General features: G+C 37.4%; 2 protein-coding genes across 7 annotated transcripts in view; one reads left to right on the forward strand and one right to left on the reverse strand.

Moving 5' to 3' along the window:
- CRIM1 (cysteine rich transmembrane BMP regulator 1) overlaps nucleotides 1-3,275 on the forward strand; it is a 183,577-nt gene extending 180,302 nt beyond the window's left edge. For all 5 annotated transcript variants that reach the window (XM_063078184.1, XM_063078185.1, XM_063078186.1 and 2 more), the window contains one exon: nucleotides 785-3,275. In XM_063078184.1, the coding sequence (XP_062934254.1) occupies nucleotides 785-961 (177 nt within the window). In that variant the 3' untranslated portion in view covers nucleotides 962-3,275. The remainder of the gene's footprint in view (nucleotides 1-784) is intronic.
- A 757-nt stretch (nucleotides 3,276-4,032) lies between these two features.
- The window catches only part of FEZ2 (fasciculation and elongation protein zeta 2), a 40,390-nt gene continuing 29,402 nt past the window's right edge, over nucleotides 4,033-15,020 (reverse strand). Inside the window, exons 6-9 of one of the 2 annotated variants that reach the window (XM_063078225.1) lie at nucleotides 13,666-13,746; nucleotides 11,363-11,438; nucleotides 7,463-7,528; nucleotides 4,033-4,953 (exon numbers count right to left, since the gene is read on the reverse strand). In XM_063078225.1, coding sequence (XP_062934295.1) covers nucleotides 4,937-4,953; nucleotides 7,463-7,528; nucleotides 11,363-11,438; nucleotides 13,666-13,746 — 240 coding nt within the window. In that variant the 3' untranslated portion in view covers nucleotides 4,033-4,936. The remainder of the gene's footprint in view (nucleotides 4,954-7,462; nucleotides 7,529-11,362; nucleotides 11,439-13,665; nucleotides 13,747-15,020) is intronic. The other variant, XM_063078226.1, reaches the window with a different exon arrangement.

Raw genomic sequence — 15,020 nt, forward strand, 5'->3', positions numbered from 1 at the left:
GTCAGTACAAATACAAAGGGTCTCTGAATCTACCTATTTTAAAAGGCAAGAAAGAACTATATTAATTAAGGGAAATAATTTCTTCCATCTCTAATTTTACCTTTTGCATTTAGTTGGTTTTCTTTTAAACGTACAATCTTAAGAATTGGGAAGAGCCTAAATAATTATTTAATCTGGTTTACCATCTAATTAACCCTCCCATATCAAATTTATGTCAGATGGCTATCCTGCCTCTGATTTTCTTTTGACAAATATACAGTGGGCACAGCTTCTAGGCTGGGCACATGCTGGCTCAGGAAACAGTGCTGAGGAAGACAGTCACCACTTTCCACAGCTGGGAAGAGACCCACTCATGAAGTGACTAGGTACAGACAGGGGCTGGCCCAACCTGGGATGCTCTTACACAGCCTGAGTGACCAGAAATTGTCCCTTTGTTGTGAAATCTGCCTCCCGGTAACCTGCTCCTTCTTCAACCCTTTTCAACACAAATCTGCACTTCACGGATTTGAAAATAGTTATCATGTCATTTCATGACTTTTTTTTAGTATTTTTTCTTTTCTCAGCTCCTTCATCTCCCTGTTTGACATAGTTTCTTGACATTCCACACTTAAATGCAGTTTGTCAGTATCCCTCATAAAAGTAAAGCTGGCAGGAGAATAGGATGTAATCTTCCACGCAGTGAAATTGTGAAACTTCTCTCATTTGAATTAGGTGCTAAATTTCTGTTCATTTTGGATACATTAGCAACTAATTCTTTGTGGTTTTTCCTCCTCTGATCGATTAGCCTTCCTCCTTAAATAATCAGCTGGTATCTGTGGACTGCAAGAAAGGAACCAGAGTCCAGGTGGACAGTTCCCAGAGAATGCTAAGAATTGCTGAGCCAGATGCGAGATTCAGTGGCTTCTACAGCATGCAAAAACAGAACCATCTACAGGCAGACAATTTCTACCAAACGGTGTGAAGAAAGGCAACATGGTTGAGGTTTGAAAAGACAGAAAATGAGTAAATCTGCTCTTAAAAGTAAACTAGAATTTGTGCACTTGCTTAGTGGATTGTATTGGATTGTGACTTGATGTACAGCGCTGAGATCTGACTGGGACGGGCTCTGTCTACAGCAGTGTGCGGCACAAGCATTCCCACTTTTCCTCAAGATAACTGACCAAGTGTTTTCTTAGAACCAAAGTTTTTAAAGTTGCTAAGATATATTTGCTTGTAATATAGCTGTAGAGATATCTGGGGGTGGGGATAATGAGTTTGGTTGGGGAAATGGGTGGGAGGGTGGTGATGGGAAGAAAAATTGGTCAGCTTGGCTTGGGGAGAAATCCAGTAACATAAAAGCAATTCAGTGGCCCGGAGGATATTTTTTCCTGTTGCTCTGAAGACTGCACTGATTGCTGCAAAGCTCAGGCCTAAATAAGCAGGAAACAAAAAAGGCCTTGTGATCCAGCTGCCATACAACCACCAGACGAGCGCATCAGAACCTTTTGATAGCCATCCCAGGTCTAAAGCCACAAGTTTCTTTTCTATACAGTCACTGCTGTAGTAGGCAGTGAGAAAGCAAGGGAAATGCGATAGCAACATTTCTCTAAAGCGGGTTATTAAGGATATATACAGTTATACTTTTTGCTGCTTTCATTTTCTTCCAAGCCAATCAGCCAGTTCCTAGCAGAGTCAGCACATGAACAAGATCTAAGTCATTTCTTGATGTGAGCACTGGAGCTTTTCTTACAACAACATGGCAGGAAGGAGGGAGAGAGAGGGTGAAGGACACCAGGCATTTCCAGGGGCTATACTTCATTGTTTGTTGTTGCTTTGATCTGTTATATTGTTGGTTGTTTATAGTTTTTGTTGAACCTCTAGCTTAAGAAGAAACTTTAAAAAAAAAAAAAAGACGGGGATTTTGTTTTTTTTTTCCTTATTATATACTGATTCTACAAAATAGAAACTACTTCATTTTAATTGTATATTATTCAAGCACCTTTGTTGAAGCTCAAAAAAAAAATTATGCCTCTTTAAACTTTAGCAATTATAGGAATATTTATGTAACTATCTTATGCTTCAAAAAACAAAAGTATTTGTGTGCGTGTGTATATAATATATACATACATATATATTTATACACATACAATTTATGTTTTCCTGTTGAATGTATTTTTATGAGATTTTAACCAGAACAAAGACAAACAGGCATTCCATATCAATGCTTTTAATCACTTACAAATTTTCTGAATAACACAAAATCTCATTCTACCTGTAGTTCAATTGGAAAGATAGATGTGTGTGTGAGTGTGTGTGTGTGCACACCTTGAGCAGTCAGCTTTTGCACCTTCTATGGAGAGGGTATTCCTTTATTAGAATCTTCTTCCTCATTTGGATTTGCTTTTGGTTGGTTTTCAATTAGTTCACTGGCCAGAGACGTTGATGGCAGTTTTAATCTCCATCACTAATCAGCTCCTGGATTTTTTTTTTTTTTTTTTTTTTTTTTTTCAAACAACTGTTTGAAACAACTACTGGAATATTGTCCACAATAAGCTGGAAGTTTGTTGTAGTTTGCCTCAAATATAACTGACTGTATACTATAGTGTTAACTTTTCAAACAGCTCTTAGCACTTTTATACTAATTACCCATTTGTGCATTGATTTTTCTTTTAAAAATGCTTGTTGTGAAAGACACAGATACCCAGTATGCTTAATGTGAAAAGAAAATGTGTTCTGTTTTGTAAAGGAACTTTCAAGTATTGTTGTAAATACTTGGACAGAGGTTGCTGAACTTTAAAAAAAAAATTAATTTATTATTATAATGACCTAATTTATTAATCTGAAGTTTAACCATTTTTTTTGTCTTAGAATATCAAAAAGAAAAAGAAAAAGGTGTTCTAGCTGTTTGCATCAAAGGAAAAAAAAGATTTATTATCAAGGGGCAATATTTTTATCTATTTCCAAAATAAATTTGTTAATGATATTATGTTACCAAAATAGATTTACATCAGCCTGATTAGTATAAAATTTTGTTGACAATTAATCCATTCCTGGCATAAAAAGCCTTTATCAAAAAAATTGTAAATGCTTGCTTTTTGTTTTTTCAATCATGGCCATATTATGAAAATACTAACAGGATATAGGACAAGGTGTAAATTTTTTTATTATTATTTTAAAGATATGATTTATCCTGAGTGCTGTATCTATTACTCTTTTACTTTGGTTCCTGTTGTGCTCTTGTAAAAGAAAAACAAATATAATTTCCTGAAGAATAAAATAGATATATGGCACTTGGAGTGCACCGTAGTTCGACAGTTTGTTTTTGTTTTCTTCAAAAAACAAAGCTGTAAGGGGATTATTTGCAACTGGGTTCTTGGCAGCCAGTAAACACTTCGAGTCAAAATCACACAATGTAACTTTCAAAAAGATTCCGTATCTGGAATCAGAAAGATAAATCATCCATTTGTTTTAAGGTTGTCAATCCGATGAACTTCCAGCACACAAGGAGCCCCCATGGTTCTCTCAGCAAGCAAGTCTTTCCCGAGGAAGCCTTGCCAAAAAGGTGCCCCCCAGAGTACACGGCACCAGGGTGCTGTTCTTAGACAAAAGACCTACCTGCTCTCAGTCACAAGTCAGAAATACGCTCATCGTCAGTATCAAAACTAACTCATCATTCACAGGAGACGGGTTATAGTGGGAAACCCTATAGTAGTTTACTGCCAAAGAAGAGTCTACCAGGCAGAATCAGGGGAAACCTAACTTCAGGGGGACTTTGAGTTGATGGGAAGAAATATAAACTCAGAAGCTGTTCAGAATGCCTCAGCCCCAGAAAGAGCAGTACTTCTGTCATTCCATGGCAGCTCACCACGATCTGGAAGAGTCCTCCAACCCTCCTTAGTATCATGGGGCTAATCAGGGCTTCTCCAGCTCACACACTGTCATGATGGACTGTGCATGGAATTAGGGAAAGACTCAAACACCGCAAGGGAGGGGGAAATCAAAAGATACAACAGAAACTAAAAAATAAAGCTCTCAAGCATATATTACTTTTTCTTTTTTTACATTTATTAAATGCCATTGACTTGACTGGAACCAGCAAGAGTGTTCATGATTGGTGATGTATCCATGAGTAGCTGTTTCTAGAATTAGACTTTAGGATATTAGACAGGCATGAATAACACATAACAGTAATGGGAAATGGGCAGTGCTGCAGCACAGTTTCTTAAGCACCTTAAAGGATACAAACTCCTTTTAAAGTACACTTCTTCACAGACACATGAAACAAAACATTTAAACATCTAAATAATTCAAGATTATGAAAATGAATGGCAATTTAATGGTTAAAATTTGAACGGTGACACAAGCAGCAAGCTATACAGTTTTGATGTTCACTAAGTAGTAAGCCAAAGTAATCCGTATTCTGGTTTTGCTTCGAGAACGGTCCAAGTTTAAGTTTCATTCGCTCTGGACAATACTGGTAGGTAATAGTTATACGGACAATTCTGTTAGAAAAATCAGTGTTGGTTCTAACAATCACTGAAAAATAGCTATAGTATAAATCTCCCAATGCTCTGATCTAGTTCTTCAGTGCAGTTTAGATGTAGAAGCCATAAAAAAAAAACTCAAACAGACATTGTCAGTTTATGAAAAATATAACTTCACATGCACAATTAATATCACTCTCCCTTACTCTACTAAGAAAAGAGAACAGTTCATAAATGTTAGTTGGTTTAACAAAAACCATCTCTAGAATTCAAAACAGTGCCATATTTTTTCTTGGTTCTATAATATAAAGAATTAGTGAAGTCATGATGTATTAATACTGAGTCACAAACCCAAGTTCAAGTGTGCTGAGTTTCCAATAGCAGGAAGGTAATGGTAGCCAGCTTTCATAATAATGCCATAGGAAATCTAGCTCATAGTCCACAGACAAAGCTGCTCCTGAGGTAATGCTGCTCTATGTAGGACACAGAACTAGAGGGAAGAAAAGAAAACTTTCAGATAGAAATGTATCTTTTGTATACATTTATACAAAATACATACACTTTATATACATTTCAGATATATATAAAAGACAACTATTTAGTAATGAAAACTAAATATTAATGCTAATATCTATAGTAGCAATTTTAAAAAAGTTTGAAGATGCTACACCCAACAATGAAAAGTTCTCTCAAAACACATTTATTAGAATTTCCCAGAAATGAGACAGCAAAAGGCCATGTCTCTCAGGGTACCACTTGGGAGATATTAAGCCCACATTAGTCCTATGCCATGAGGCTTGTAACACAGCAAAAAGGCTCCCTGGTGAGGTCAAAGAAGGGTGCAAGTTGCTACACACATCCTTATTCCTACGTAGGATCAGCACAGCAGCGGCCATGTGTACATCTCTAGCCTTTGGTGCTATTGCTGAAGGCAGGGGTGGCAGCGGGCTGCCCTGGGCAATCAAGCAGGTGTGAAAAAGAGAAGCTCAGTTAGCCCACACAGCGCCCATCCTATCTTTGTTGGGCCAAATGAGGCCACTTTTCTACCTTCTTTCACTTCTGACCTTTACATTAAAAGTAAGATAGTATATTTAATTTAGGCAGCCAAGCCACACTCATCGGTGTTAAAACAACAACGACAAAGCCAGAGAAGGGGGAGGAGAACTCTTCCCGTGGGCAGCAGCCTCCTCCCAGGCAGTGTTCTTTACTGGTCCCTGAGGAAGAGGAACAGTTCACCAGCTGTGAATTTCCAGGATGGGTGGGAAAGAGCATTTTAAATGACCCACGGCAGCAACGTCCCACACACTCAATACCTCTCTGCATGATGCTTCCCTCTTCATCTTCTCAGACTACAGCGTCACCACTGGAGTCTGAATCCCCAGCTTCTTTTCCACCCAGTCCCCACAACGCAAAGCCAGGACAAACCCACAACACGTGCACACACGCCGCTCATCAGAGGCAGCTACAGGATAGATGGGACCGGAACTGGGCTTACACATGGGAGCCAGTGGCCCGAGCAGGAGGAGCAGGGTTAGGCGGAGCCACTTCCCTAAGGCACGCGAAATAGGGGGGCTCCCAATTACAGTCCTAGGTTTTCAGAGTAAAGAATTAAAAACCATTTTCCCCCAGAGCACTCTGTTCTCAGGTCATACCATCCTTCCATGCAGCCAAATGCTAAAATAGCTAGAGAATGCTTCAGAAGTTCATTCTCTCTCTGGCCCTCATGGCAGTGCCCTAGGGACTCAATATAACTAAAAATTAAGACATGTTCTTTATGTCCGTCTCATTCCTGTTTCACATCTAGAAGAACAAACCTCAGAACAATCCAGCGTTCACATCAATGCTAGCACAACACAAAAGCAAACAAAGATGTCAGGTATATTTAAAAAATCAATTTAATAGGGATAAAAAGCCCTTCATCAGAAAAATACGGCTTATTAAAAAACAATGTCAATTCAGTCTTTTCTACTGCCGTGTTCACCCACTGTAGGCTGGCTTCTTTTTACATCCACAATAAGTCTCTTACACATAGTACTTAACGTATCATGCACTTTGAGTTTCCTGTATATAGCACTGAGGTTCCCTCCCTCTGAGACACCTGACATCTCAGAAATCCTAACCTTCCTCTGCTCAGGCAACTGAAGAAGAGAGAGAGAGCCTGAAGAAGAAAAATGTTCCTGAAAGAGGACTGCTCTCAAAATTCCATCAAACACTACAAGATGCATTTTGTGACACTTTGAAAATTTATCACCGAAATAACCGCTACTTTTAAAATAATAATTTCATTGAAAAGTATTACTTTTGCTTATAACTAAATAGGTTCTTTAATCTCCTCTTTATCATCCAAATTTTGCTTTTTCCTCAGTAAAGTAAGTGATCTTAACTTCTCAAACAAACTCCTTTTGCCTCGTCAATATTCCTATCCTGTGTGATCTTGACCTTGCTCCTAAGATTTATGCCTTGTTTTTCACTGTCCTGGATTTATGAAAGTCCATTCTTTTTATCCCCCCACCCCCAACCCCACCCCACACACACACACCAGTCCCGTTTGTATTCCCTTTGGCACTGTTGACTGATTGACTGTTCCCCGCTTCACCCGTCCTCACTAATGAATGATCTGTCCTTCTGCCTTTTCTACCATCCTCAAGATGACAGAGACCACCCTTCTCAAACCTGCCAGTGTCAACATGTCGACATCTGATACCCACATAATTATGGCAATATCTTATTAATTTTCCTCTACTGCCTTCTTCAATGTTTATAATTTAGCTGTGGAAATTATTTCCAGCCCAGGACCTAAAAATAAAAGCTAAATTTTATATAACCATAATTTATAATGTTGGTAGCATAAGCCAACCATGTATCTATCCTAACCCTGCACATAAGATTAATAAAAGCTGCACATTGGGAAGTTACTTTTTAATCTATTAGCAAGACAGTGTATTAACTGACTAATCAAAACCTCCCAACCATTGCACGTATACCATTATAAAACTCACCTTTAAGTATATAATCAGTTAACAGGCTCGGAACTTTTTCACTGTCCTCCTTCATGGCACGAAGAACTACAAAACAAAGGAGAAAAGCAAAAAGGCAATAATTGAAAATTTAGATAAAAAATATTTAATTCAATCATGTAGTCTTAATCAATTATATGATACAGCTGATTCATATAAATTATTATTTTCTGGATAAGGGAATACAACAGTAAAGTCTCAAGAATTTATTTTAGTTGAGTAAGTCCTTATTTGGGTAAGAATATCACACTTATCTGAGAGTTATTTCCCTGACTTAAAATTTCCAAACAGTGGAGGCAGGAAGGAGGAGTTGGGTTACTTAGGCACAGCCTCCATTTTGTCATAATAAATATGGAAAGTGAGTTATTGTAGTGTGTGCTTCCATGAGCTCTGTGGAACAGGACCTCAGTGCTCATCTCACAAACTGGAGAAACTCTCAGATAAATGAGAGTTAGCTATACTCGCTGTAGTGGATTGAATTATATCCCCCCAAAACTCCCTGAAGCTTGAATTGTGTCCCTCAAGTTTTATGTACTAGAAACTTAGCCCCCACTGTGCCTGTTAAGAGGGCGGGAAATCCTATTATGGTAATTGGAAGGTGGAGCCTTGAAGAGGTGATTGGATTATAGGACCATGCAGTAGTGAATGGATTAAAAATGGTGTTCAGGATGGGGAGAGATTGGACAAGGGGCATAAACAATAATTATGATTTGTAACAATACATATACTAGTAATATTGATTTGATCAACATATCTCAATATTAAACCCCAAAAATATGTATAATCAATTTTGATTCAATAAAAATAAAAAATAAATTAAAAAATAAAAATAAAATGGTGTTCAGGGTCAGGGGCATGGTTCCAAGGGCTGTAAAAGAAGAGGAGAGTCTGCCTTTTGCTCTCTCTCTGCTCTCTCTGCTTCCACCATCTTGCAATGTGAGACCCCTGGGTCACTGTTGCCACCACCAGATGGACTTTGGACTTCTCAGCCTCAGAAACTGTAAGCAATAAATTTCATTTTCTTTATAAATCACCCAGTTCAGCGTACTTTGTTATAAGCAACAAAAACGGACTAATACACTTACCAAGGGGCATATCTGTCAGACTTCTCAGAAACTTTAAAAAAAGACCAAAATGAAGAACAGACTGCCACGAAGCAGCACCCAGCACCTGCCAGGCTGTCTACTCCTGTCCCATGGAGAACCTGAGTGAATTAGACTCATCCTAAAGGGAATCTTTGACAATTTTATCTTCTAAGTAAAGACCAAAATAGAAAAAACAGCCACTTAGTATAATGTTTTTGGTTTGATTTTTTGTTGGTGGTGTTAAATCTAGACCAGGTAGAGATAAACTCAAAAACAAATGCTGTCCTTTAACAGTGACGGCCAACTCAAGCTTCCTCCAGAGCATCCTGGTGAACATACCTGACTACTTTTCCCCAGACATATGACAAGGCAGACAGTGTAAATGTCAAGTCAGCCTCCTGGGTTTAAACCCTGGCTCCGCCATGTCCTAATGATATGACTTTGAGCAAGTTACTTAACCACTTTGCACACCAAGCTCCTTGTCTGTAAAATGAGAATAATAACTAGATCTATCCCAATGGCTTCTTATAGGGATTAAATTACTAATTCAGATACAAAGGACTTTATAACAGTGCCTGGCACATGGTACATGCTATGTAAGTATTAGCTATAACTAACACTTCTATTATTATTTTAATTCTTATTACTTTTATCACTGCATCTGGTATCCCCTTCTAATAGCTTTTACAAGGAAGGTTACATATCCATAAGTACTGTGATGGTCTCCACAGGGCTTTTCTTTCGGCTAACATCTCCAGGTGCTGGTGGTGCAGGCTTGGGTCCTCCTCAAAGTGTTCAGGAGACAACCATCTTTTTTAACTTTCAAAGTGAAGGTCATCCTTCCATCTTTCGTCTCACAACAATACTGTTATCACAACTGTATTAAATTGCACATTCATTCGTACACCCTACACACATCCCCTCACCCAAAAATTACAAAAGATTCCAAAACTGTCAATCTATGAATACATTACCTAAGAATCAGCCTAGGGAAATTTTGATGTTAGAATTGCAGTGACTTTGGTTTGACCAAGTAGGTATCCTTGATCCTTGAGAATCTGAGGCCTCTCAGTAACTCCTGATTTAGGTGCAATTTTTATGTTCCCTTCTTTAGAGGGCTACTATGTTTAGTATTTCTGCTTCCAATCATGTTTAATATTTTTTAATTAAAAGTACAGTTGCCTGGGAATTAAGAGACCCAGCTCTGTAATTAACAATTTCCCTGTGTGATCTTGGACATAAGTTTGTGAGTTCTTCCTAAAAATTAGAGAGCTGGCCACCCAGTTAATCTCTTGATTCTTTATTTTAGACTGGTTGGCATCACTTGATTTATCCATATTTAAATATAAAATGCTTTTTAACTATTATTCACCAAACGAAAGAATAAAAGCTTCAGGTTAGCAGGCAGGCAGCTAGTAAATAGGACACCTGCTTCTTCCTTTATGCTTTCTCTGCCCATTTCTCCGTGTCCTGAACTTCCAAAATAAAATCATTATCAATATCCTCCCATGTGATGCTCTTCCATTTGGCGCCTTCCTAATTGGCGATTATCATAAACATTCACAATTAGAAGGAACCTAATTGATCAGCAAATTCAATCCCTAGAAATCAAGGCTAAGAAAAGAAGGCTGATTGATAGTGACTTACTCCAGATCACACATACGTTAATTTACTATAAGGTAATTAGAGTAAATATTTTTATCCTAGTTTTCCAATGTGACCAAGAGAGGGTAAGTGGCTTCCAAAGATATCCCTGAAAATAACAAAGATAAAACCAGAATTCAGATCACTTATCCCTTATGATAAATGATCCCTCAATATAATGTATATTTAAATCTCACAAATTATTTTAAAATGCAAGCCCCTTGCTATGCATCAAATGTCCCCCCAAAACTTAGTCCCCACTGTGACAGTGTTATAAGAGTGGGAAATTCTCTTGCAGTAATTGAAACGTGGGGCCTTCAAGAGGTGATTAAATTGTGAGGACCATTCCCTAGTAAATGGATCAATCCATTTGATGGTTTAATGGTGGTTATGGGAGTGGTTCTGAAGGCTTTAAAAGAAGAGCACATGAGGAGTTCTCTGTGTCTGCCATCCACCATGTGACACCCTACTTTGCAAGGCTGTCACCAGATGTGTTCTCTGACTTTTGACTTCCCAGCCTCTGAAACTGTAAGTAATGAATATTGTTACCTTATAAAGTACTCAGTTTCAGGCATTTCTGTTATAAGCAACAGAAACAGACTAATACACCCTTCAAAAGTGGAGTCTCTTTGCTCTCACTAAAATATCTCAAGTACCCAAGAAATGGCCTGACATAGAGTAGGCCTTCCCCAAATATTTGCTGAATGAATGCATGTTCTTAAAACATTACTATCAATTTATGTTCTACCTATAACTACTACCTTGGTTTCTACATTCATAAGAAAGGAGAGTGTTTACCTAAATCTTTCCTGTTCGGTTACTGACAAAGTCATATAAGATCCATTGAGCACTTCATTCATTGTTAAATAGGTATGTTCTTATGTAAGAGGTGGTGGAGATTCAAGTTACATTTTTTTTCCCAAAAATTTAACTCATAAATATTTCAAAAGTTAAGAAAAACAGAAAAAATACAAATCAGTGTTGAAGTTAGTGTTGTGTTTGATGTCACTGCCATTTCTGACATCCATCCTTTACTGTCCTAAATTGACAAAACAGAACAATAACAATATCAACAAAATCAGCCAACGAAAATCAGGTGTTTAAGAATCAGCAAAAGTAAATCAGGTAACAGTTTAACTTTGTCTTTGCTCACTTTTTGTTAATATCTGAAGATCTTCAACAGATGGTGGTCCATTTTTTTTCTCATAAGGAATGACTGTTGTCAAATACTGCCAAGTTAAAAAACAAGAAAAAACAAAAAACAATGTGTCACTTAAATCTGCATTGTTTTATTTATAAAAAATATGATACAGTTACTAGAAGGTCTATTTTATAACATGAAGCATAAGCCACTTTGGTGTAGAAGGTATCATACTATTTTAGCTGGAGCTCACTGTTTTGCCCACCTCTATCTGCTTCATACAAGCCATGCCAACATAAATAACCATTTTTTTGCATTTCAATTATTAAAAATTTCACAGGAGTAGATCTGAGGATGATTTGCTTAATTTGTTTACTTTTAAAGTGAATTCTTATCTGACATTCTCCCTGCATATTTTTCAACACATTTTAAAAACAGTAATTTAAACTAAAAACATATGTTTAACAACTCTGCACAACAAAATAATTTCCAAAAGCCAAATAATTTTGGTTTAGACCATTTTTATTCAGGCCGAACAAAATGGTCAACACGAATGACATAACAACTTTAAAAAACACATACCAGTTTCTCCCAGGAAGTAACAAAGACAGACTTTCCCAAATAATTTTAGAGGTGTATTATTATTGTTATTATTATTATTATTATTATTATTATTATTATTATCATCGTTATTATTATTTTAAATCATTGCATAAGTATTTATGTTTTTAGGTATTAAAGGAGAAAAGTGAAAGGAGAGAATGGCATTAGGGGAGATATAATGAAAATTAATGTCTGAAATTGAAACAAACTGCCAGTTCACTATGTGTAAAGGCTCATGAATAACAGAGTTATGGCTTATAACCATATCCCATGAAAGCATAATCTAAAAATGACTGTCCAGATTCTCCTATTCTGACCACTCCACCAAAAAATAGTGCAGTTTGCATATGCTCTTATAGAAAGCCATCAGCTTTTACCTGGACTCTCTTCAGCCCCACCCAGTATTCAGCCCCAGGCCCTAAATCTCAGCTGTACTGCTAATCCTGAGTGGTCTTATCTCACCCATAATTGAAAAACCAGATAAAACTGCTTAACAGTATCTGGATCCCTATGTCCAGAAAACTAATAAAAGTAAAGCTAGTCCAGTCTGTAAAACTAGTAAAAGTAAAACTAGTGTTTCACTGTCTTTTGGGTGTCGACCTCTCCAAGGTGTTGCCCGATTGTATAACCAAATATGTTTCTTTGTAAAGAACTCCAAAAAAGCCAGAAATATGTGTCAGGAAACTTGGAGAAGCATCAAGAAGCTGTGTCTTGGCGTGTGGGCTATGCATTCAGGCCTCCCTGCCCCACTCCCATGTGTCAGGTAAGTTTGGAAGTTATTTTGCCATCTTGTGGGTTGAAAAAGTGAGAGGCATCAGAATAAAAGCAAAAATTCAACCATCCCTTCAGGGAGCCCCTTTATGAGCTGCAAATGTCAGTGTGAACCTTCCCTCTTTAATATCGATTATCTCCCTTCTTGAGTAATACAACTACCTTCAGTAAAACTCTAGGCATTCTTTTGATAAACTGCCTACAAGCTACACACTTTCCTAATCTTCACTTAAGAGCTAATTTAAGAGTTTTCTTTCTGAAGGTGAAAATTTCAAATAGTAAAAGGTAATTTTAAGCACATTCATTAGTGCAGATATGTTTTCTACATTTGTGATATTCCCTAAATCATTATACAAAATGCAAATAAAAAGCAAATTGCTACACATTTGACATATTCTTATCTATGATTCTGTATAAATAATGCCTCATGCCTCATTTGGCAGACAACATAGCACACGTTAAGAATACATGAATTTCATTTAAAAGAGGTAAGACACACTCTATACACATTTCTGACTCAGAACTCTAGTCTCGAAGATACCAACATCTGGCTCTCTTTGCCCAAAAATGAGATCTTGCTTCTTTGACTTTTAGAATTAGAGAAGCATATTCTAGTTTAGTTATTTTCACAATCAGATTTTCTATACATGCAATTCATTATGTCAATAGGTTAATATATATTTGTTTAAAGGCACGAGTGAGAAATGGAGCTCTAAAACATGTCTTAAGAATGCATTTAGTCTATTGTCCAATTTGGAAAATGCTTTTTTCCCCAAAGGGAAATTCTGCTCATTATCAAAACTGTTAATATAATGAACTTTCATTTCTCTCTTTTTTAAGCAATGTTCTTAGTAAATGAGTAAAACTGCCAGCTTTCAGGACCTTCACTTACACAGAACATGAAAAAGCAGAGAATGAGGAAAATAAGGATAACCAAGCACCTGTTTCTCTCCACCTGAATTTCCAAAGGTGTGGCGGAGGCCATTCTGAATGACATTTGAGATCCCTTCCATGCTGAAGCGCTAAAGGCAGCATAATACGGCCCGGAAGAAAAGGACAGAGAAAGAAGTTCAAAGACTATTAGTAAGAATGTACCACGATGACTTATGTGTCCAAGAGGCAAGCAGTTAGAAAACACCACTACTCATTCAGATAAAGCAGACAAAACCATGCTGTTTTTAAAATATTTTTGCTTCCACTTCATTGCAAGTCAAATGAAAAACCAACGGCTTTTATGCTACCATGTTCACAAAGATTTTTCCTGACGTAGCTGATAAATTTTTTCCAGTGCAAACATTAAGTTGTACACATATTTGTTTCATACACAATTTACTGTGTGATTTTTAAGATACCTTTTGATATTGTTTACCTACATTTTATCAAAAGTCTGAAAACTCAATACTAGCAGTCTGCGTATTTTTAGCCCAAGTTTGTATATCGCTAACATCAGTTTGGAGAACATTAACATAACATTTGGCAAATGAAAATGCTGTTACTTAGAGAACTGATTGTTGCTTCCCACTCTCTCTTCAGGCCACCTGCCATTGCCTTAGTGCAGAAAATGTGAATTGGAAGATGGTATGTGCTTCCTGGAGAGCAGAGTGGATCCCATGTGCCAGCCAGGCCCCAGAAACTTCTGCAGACTTTTCCACTCCGTTTCAAGGAAACAATTCTAGATTCTTTCTCCCAGCAACCTCCTAGACTTCCTAGAACTCATTGTACTGAAAGGGGAATATTTTTCCTAAACTACTTAATCTTGATTTGTAACCAGTCTACAATGTCATCAGACACAGGGAAAAGAAGCCAGTGGCTCCTCCAAGGCGGCTGAGTCAAAGGAGGTGGACGGAGTCTTGCAGCATGACTAATTAAGGGGGAAGCATCGTCAAAAGGAAGTTAATGCCTGATTCACCGATGTTTCCTTTCCCTGGAATTTTATAGGGGAAAGCTGAATCAGTAAATACGTTTGAGGAGTCAACATAAAAAATATTCTATGAGGCACCAAGGAATAGAAGAAAGAAAACCAAGGCAATGGTCTCTGCCCCCAGGAAATGTATAGTTTAGTCCAATGTTTCACAGAGTGTAGTCCAAGGACTGCCCTTTTCAGGAGGTCCCTGAAATACCCTCTGGGGGGTCCATGAGCTCAAAATTATTTTCTTAATATTACTGAGATGTCATTTGTCTTTTTACTCTTATTCCCTCATGACTTAGAATGAAATATTCCAAATGACAGACTGACTGCAGAAGCAGATCTGAGAATCTAGCTGTCTTCAATTAAATCAGATGTTAATATGATTAA

The sequence above is a fragment of the Cynocephalus volans genome, chromosome 14 (assembly GCF_027409185.1).
Source record: "Cynocephalus volans isolate mCynVol1 chromosome 14, mCynVol1.pri, whole genome shotgun sequence".
Lineage (NCBI taxonomy): Eukaryota > Metazoa > Chordata > Mammalia > Dermoptera > Cynocephalidae > Cynocephalus > Cynocephalus volans.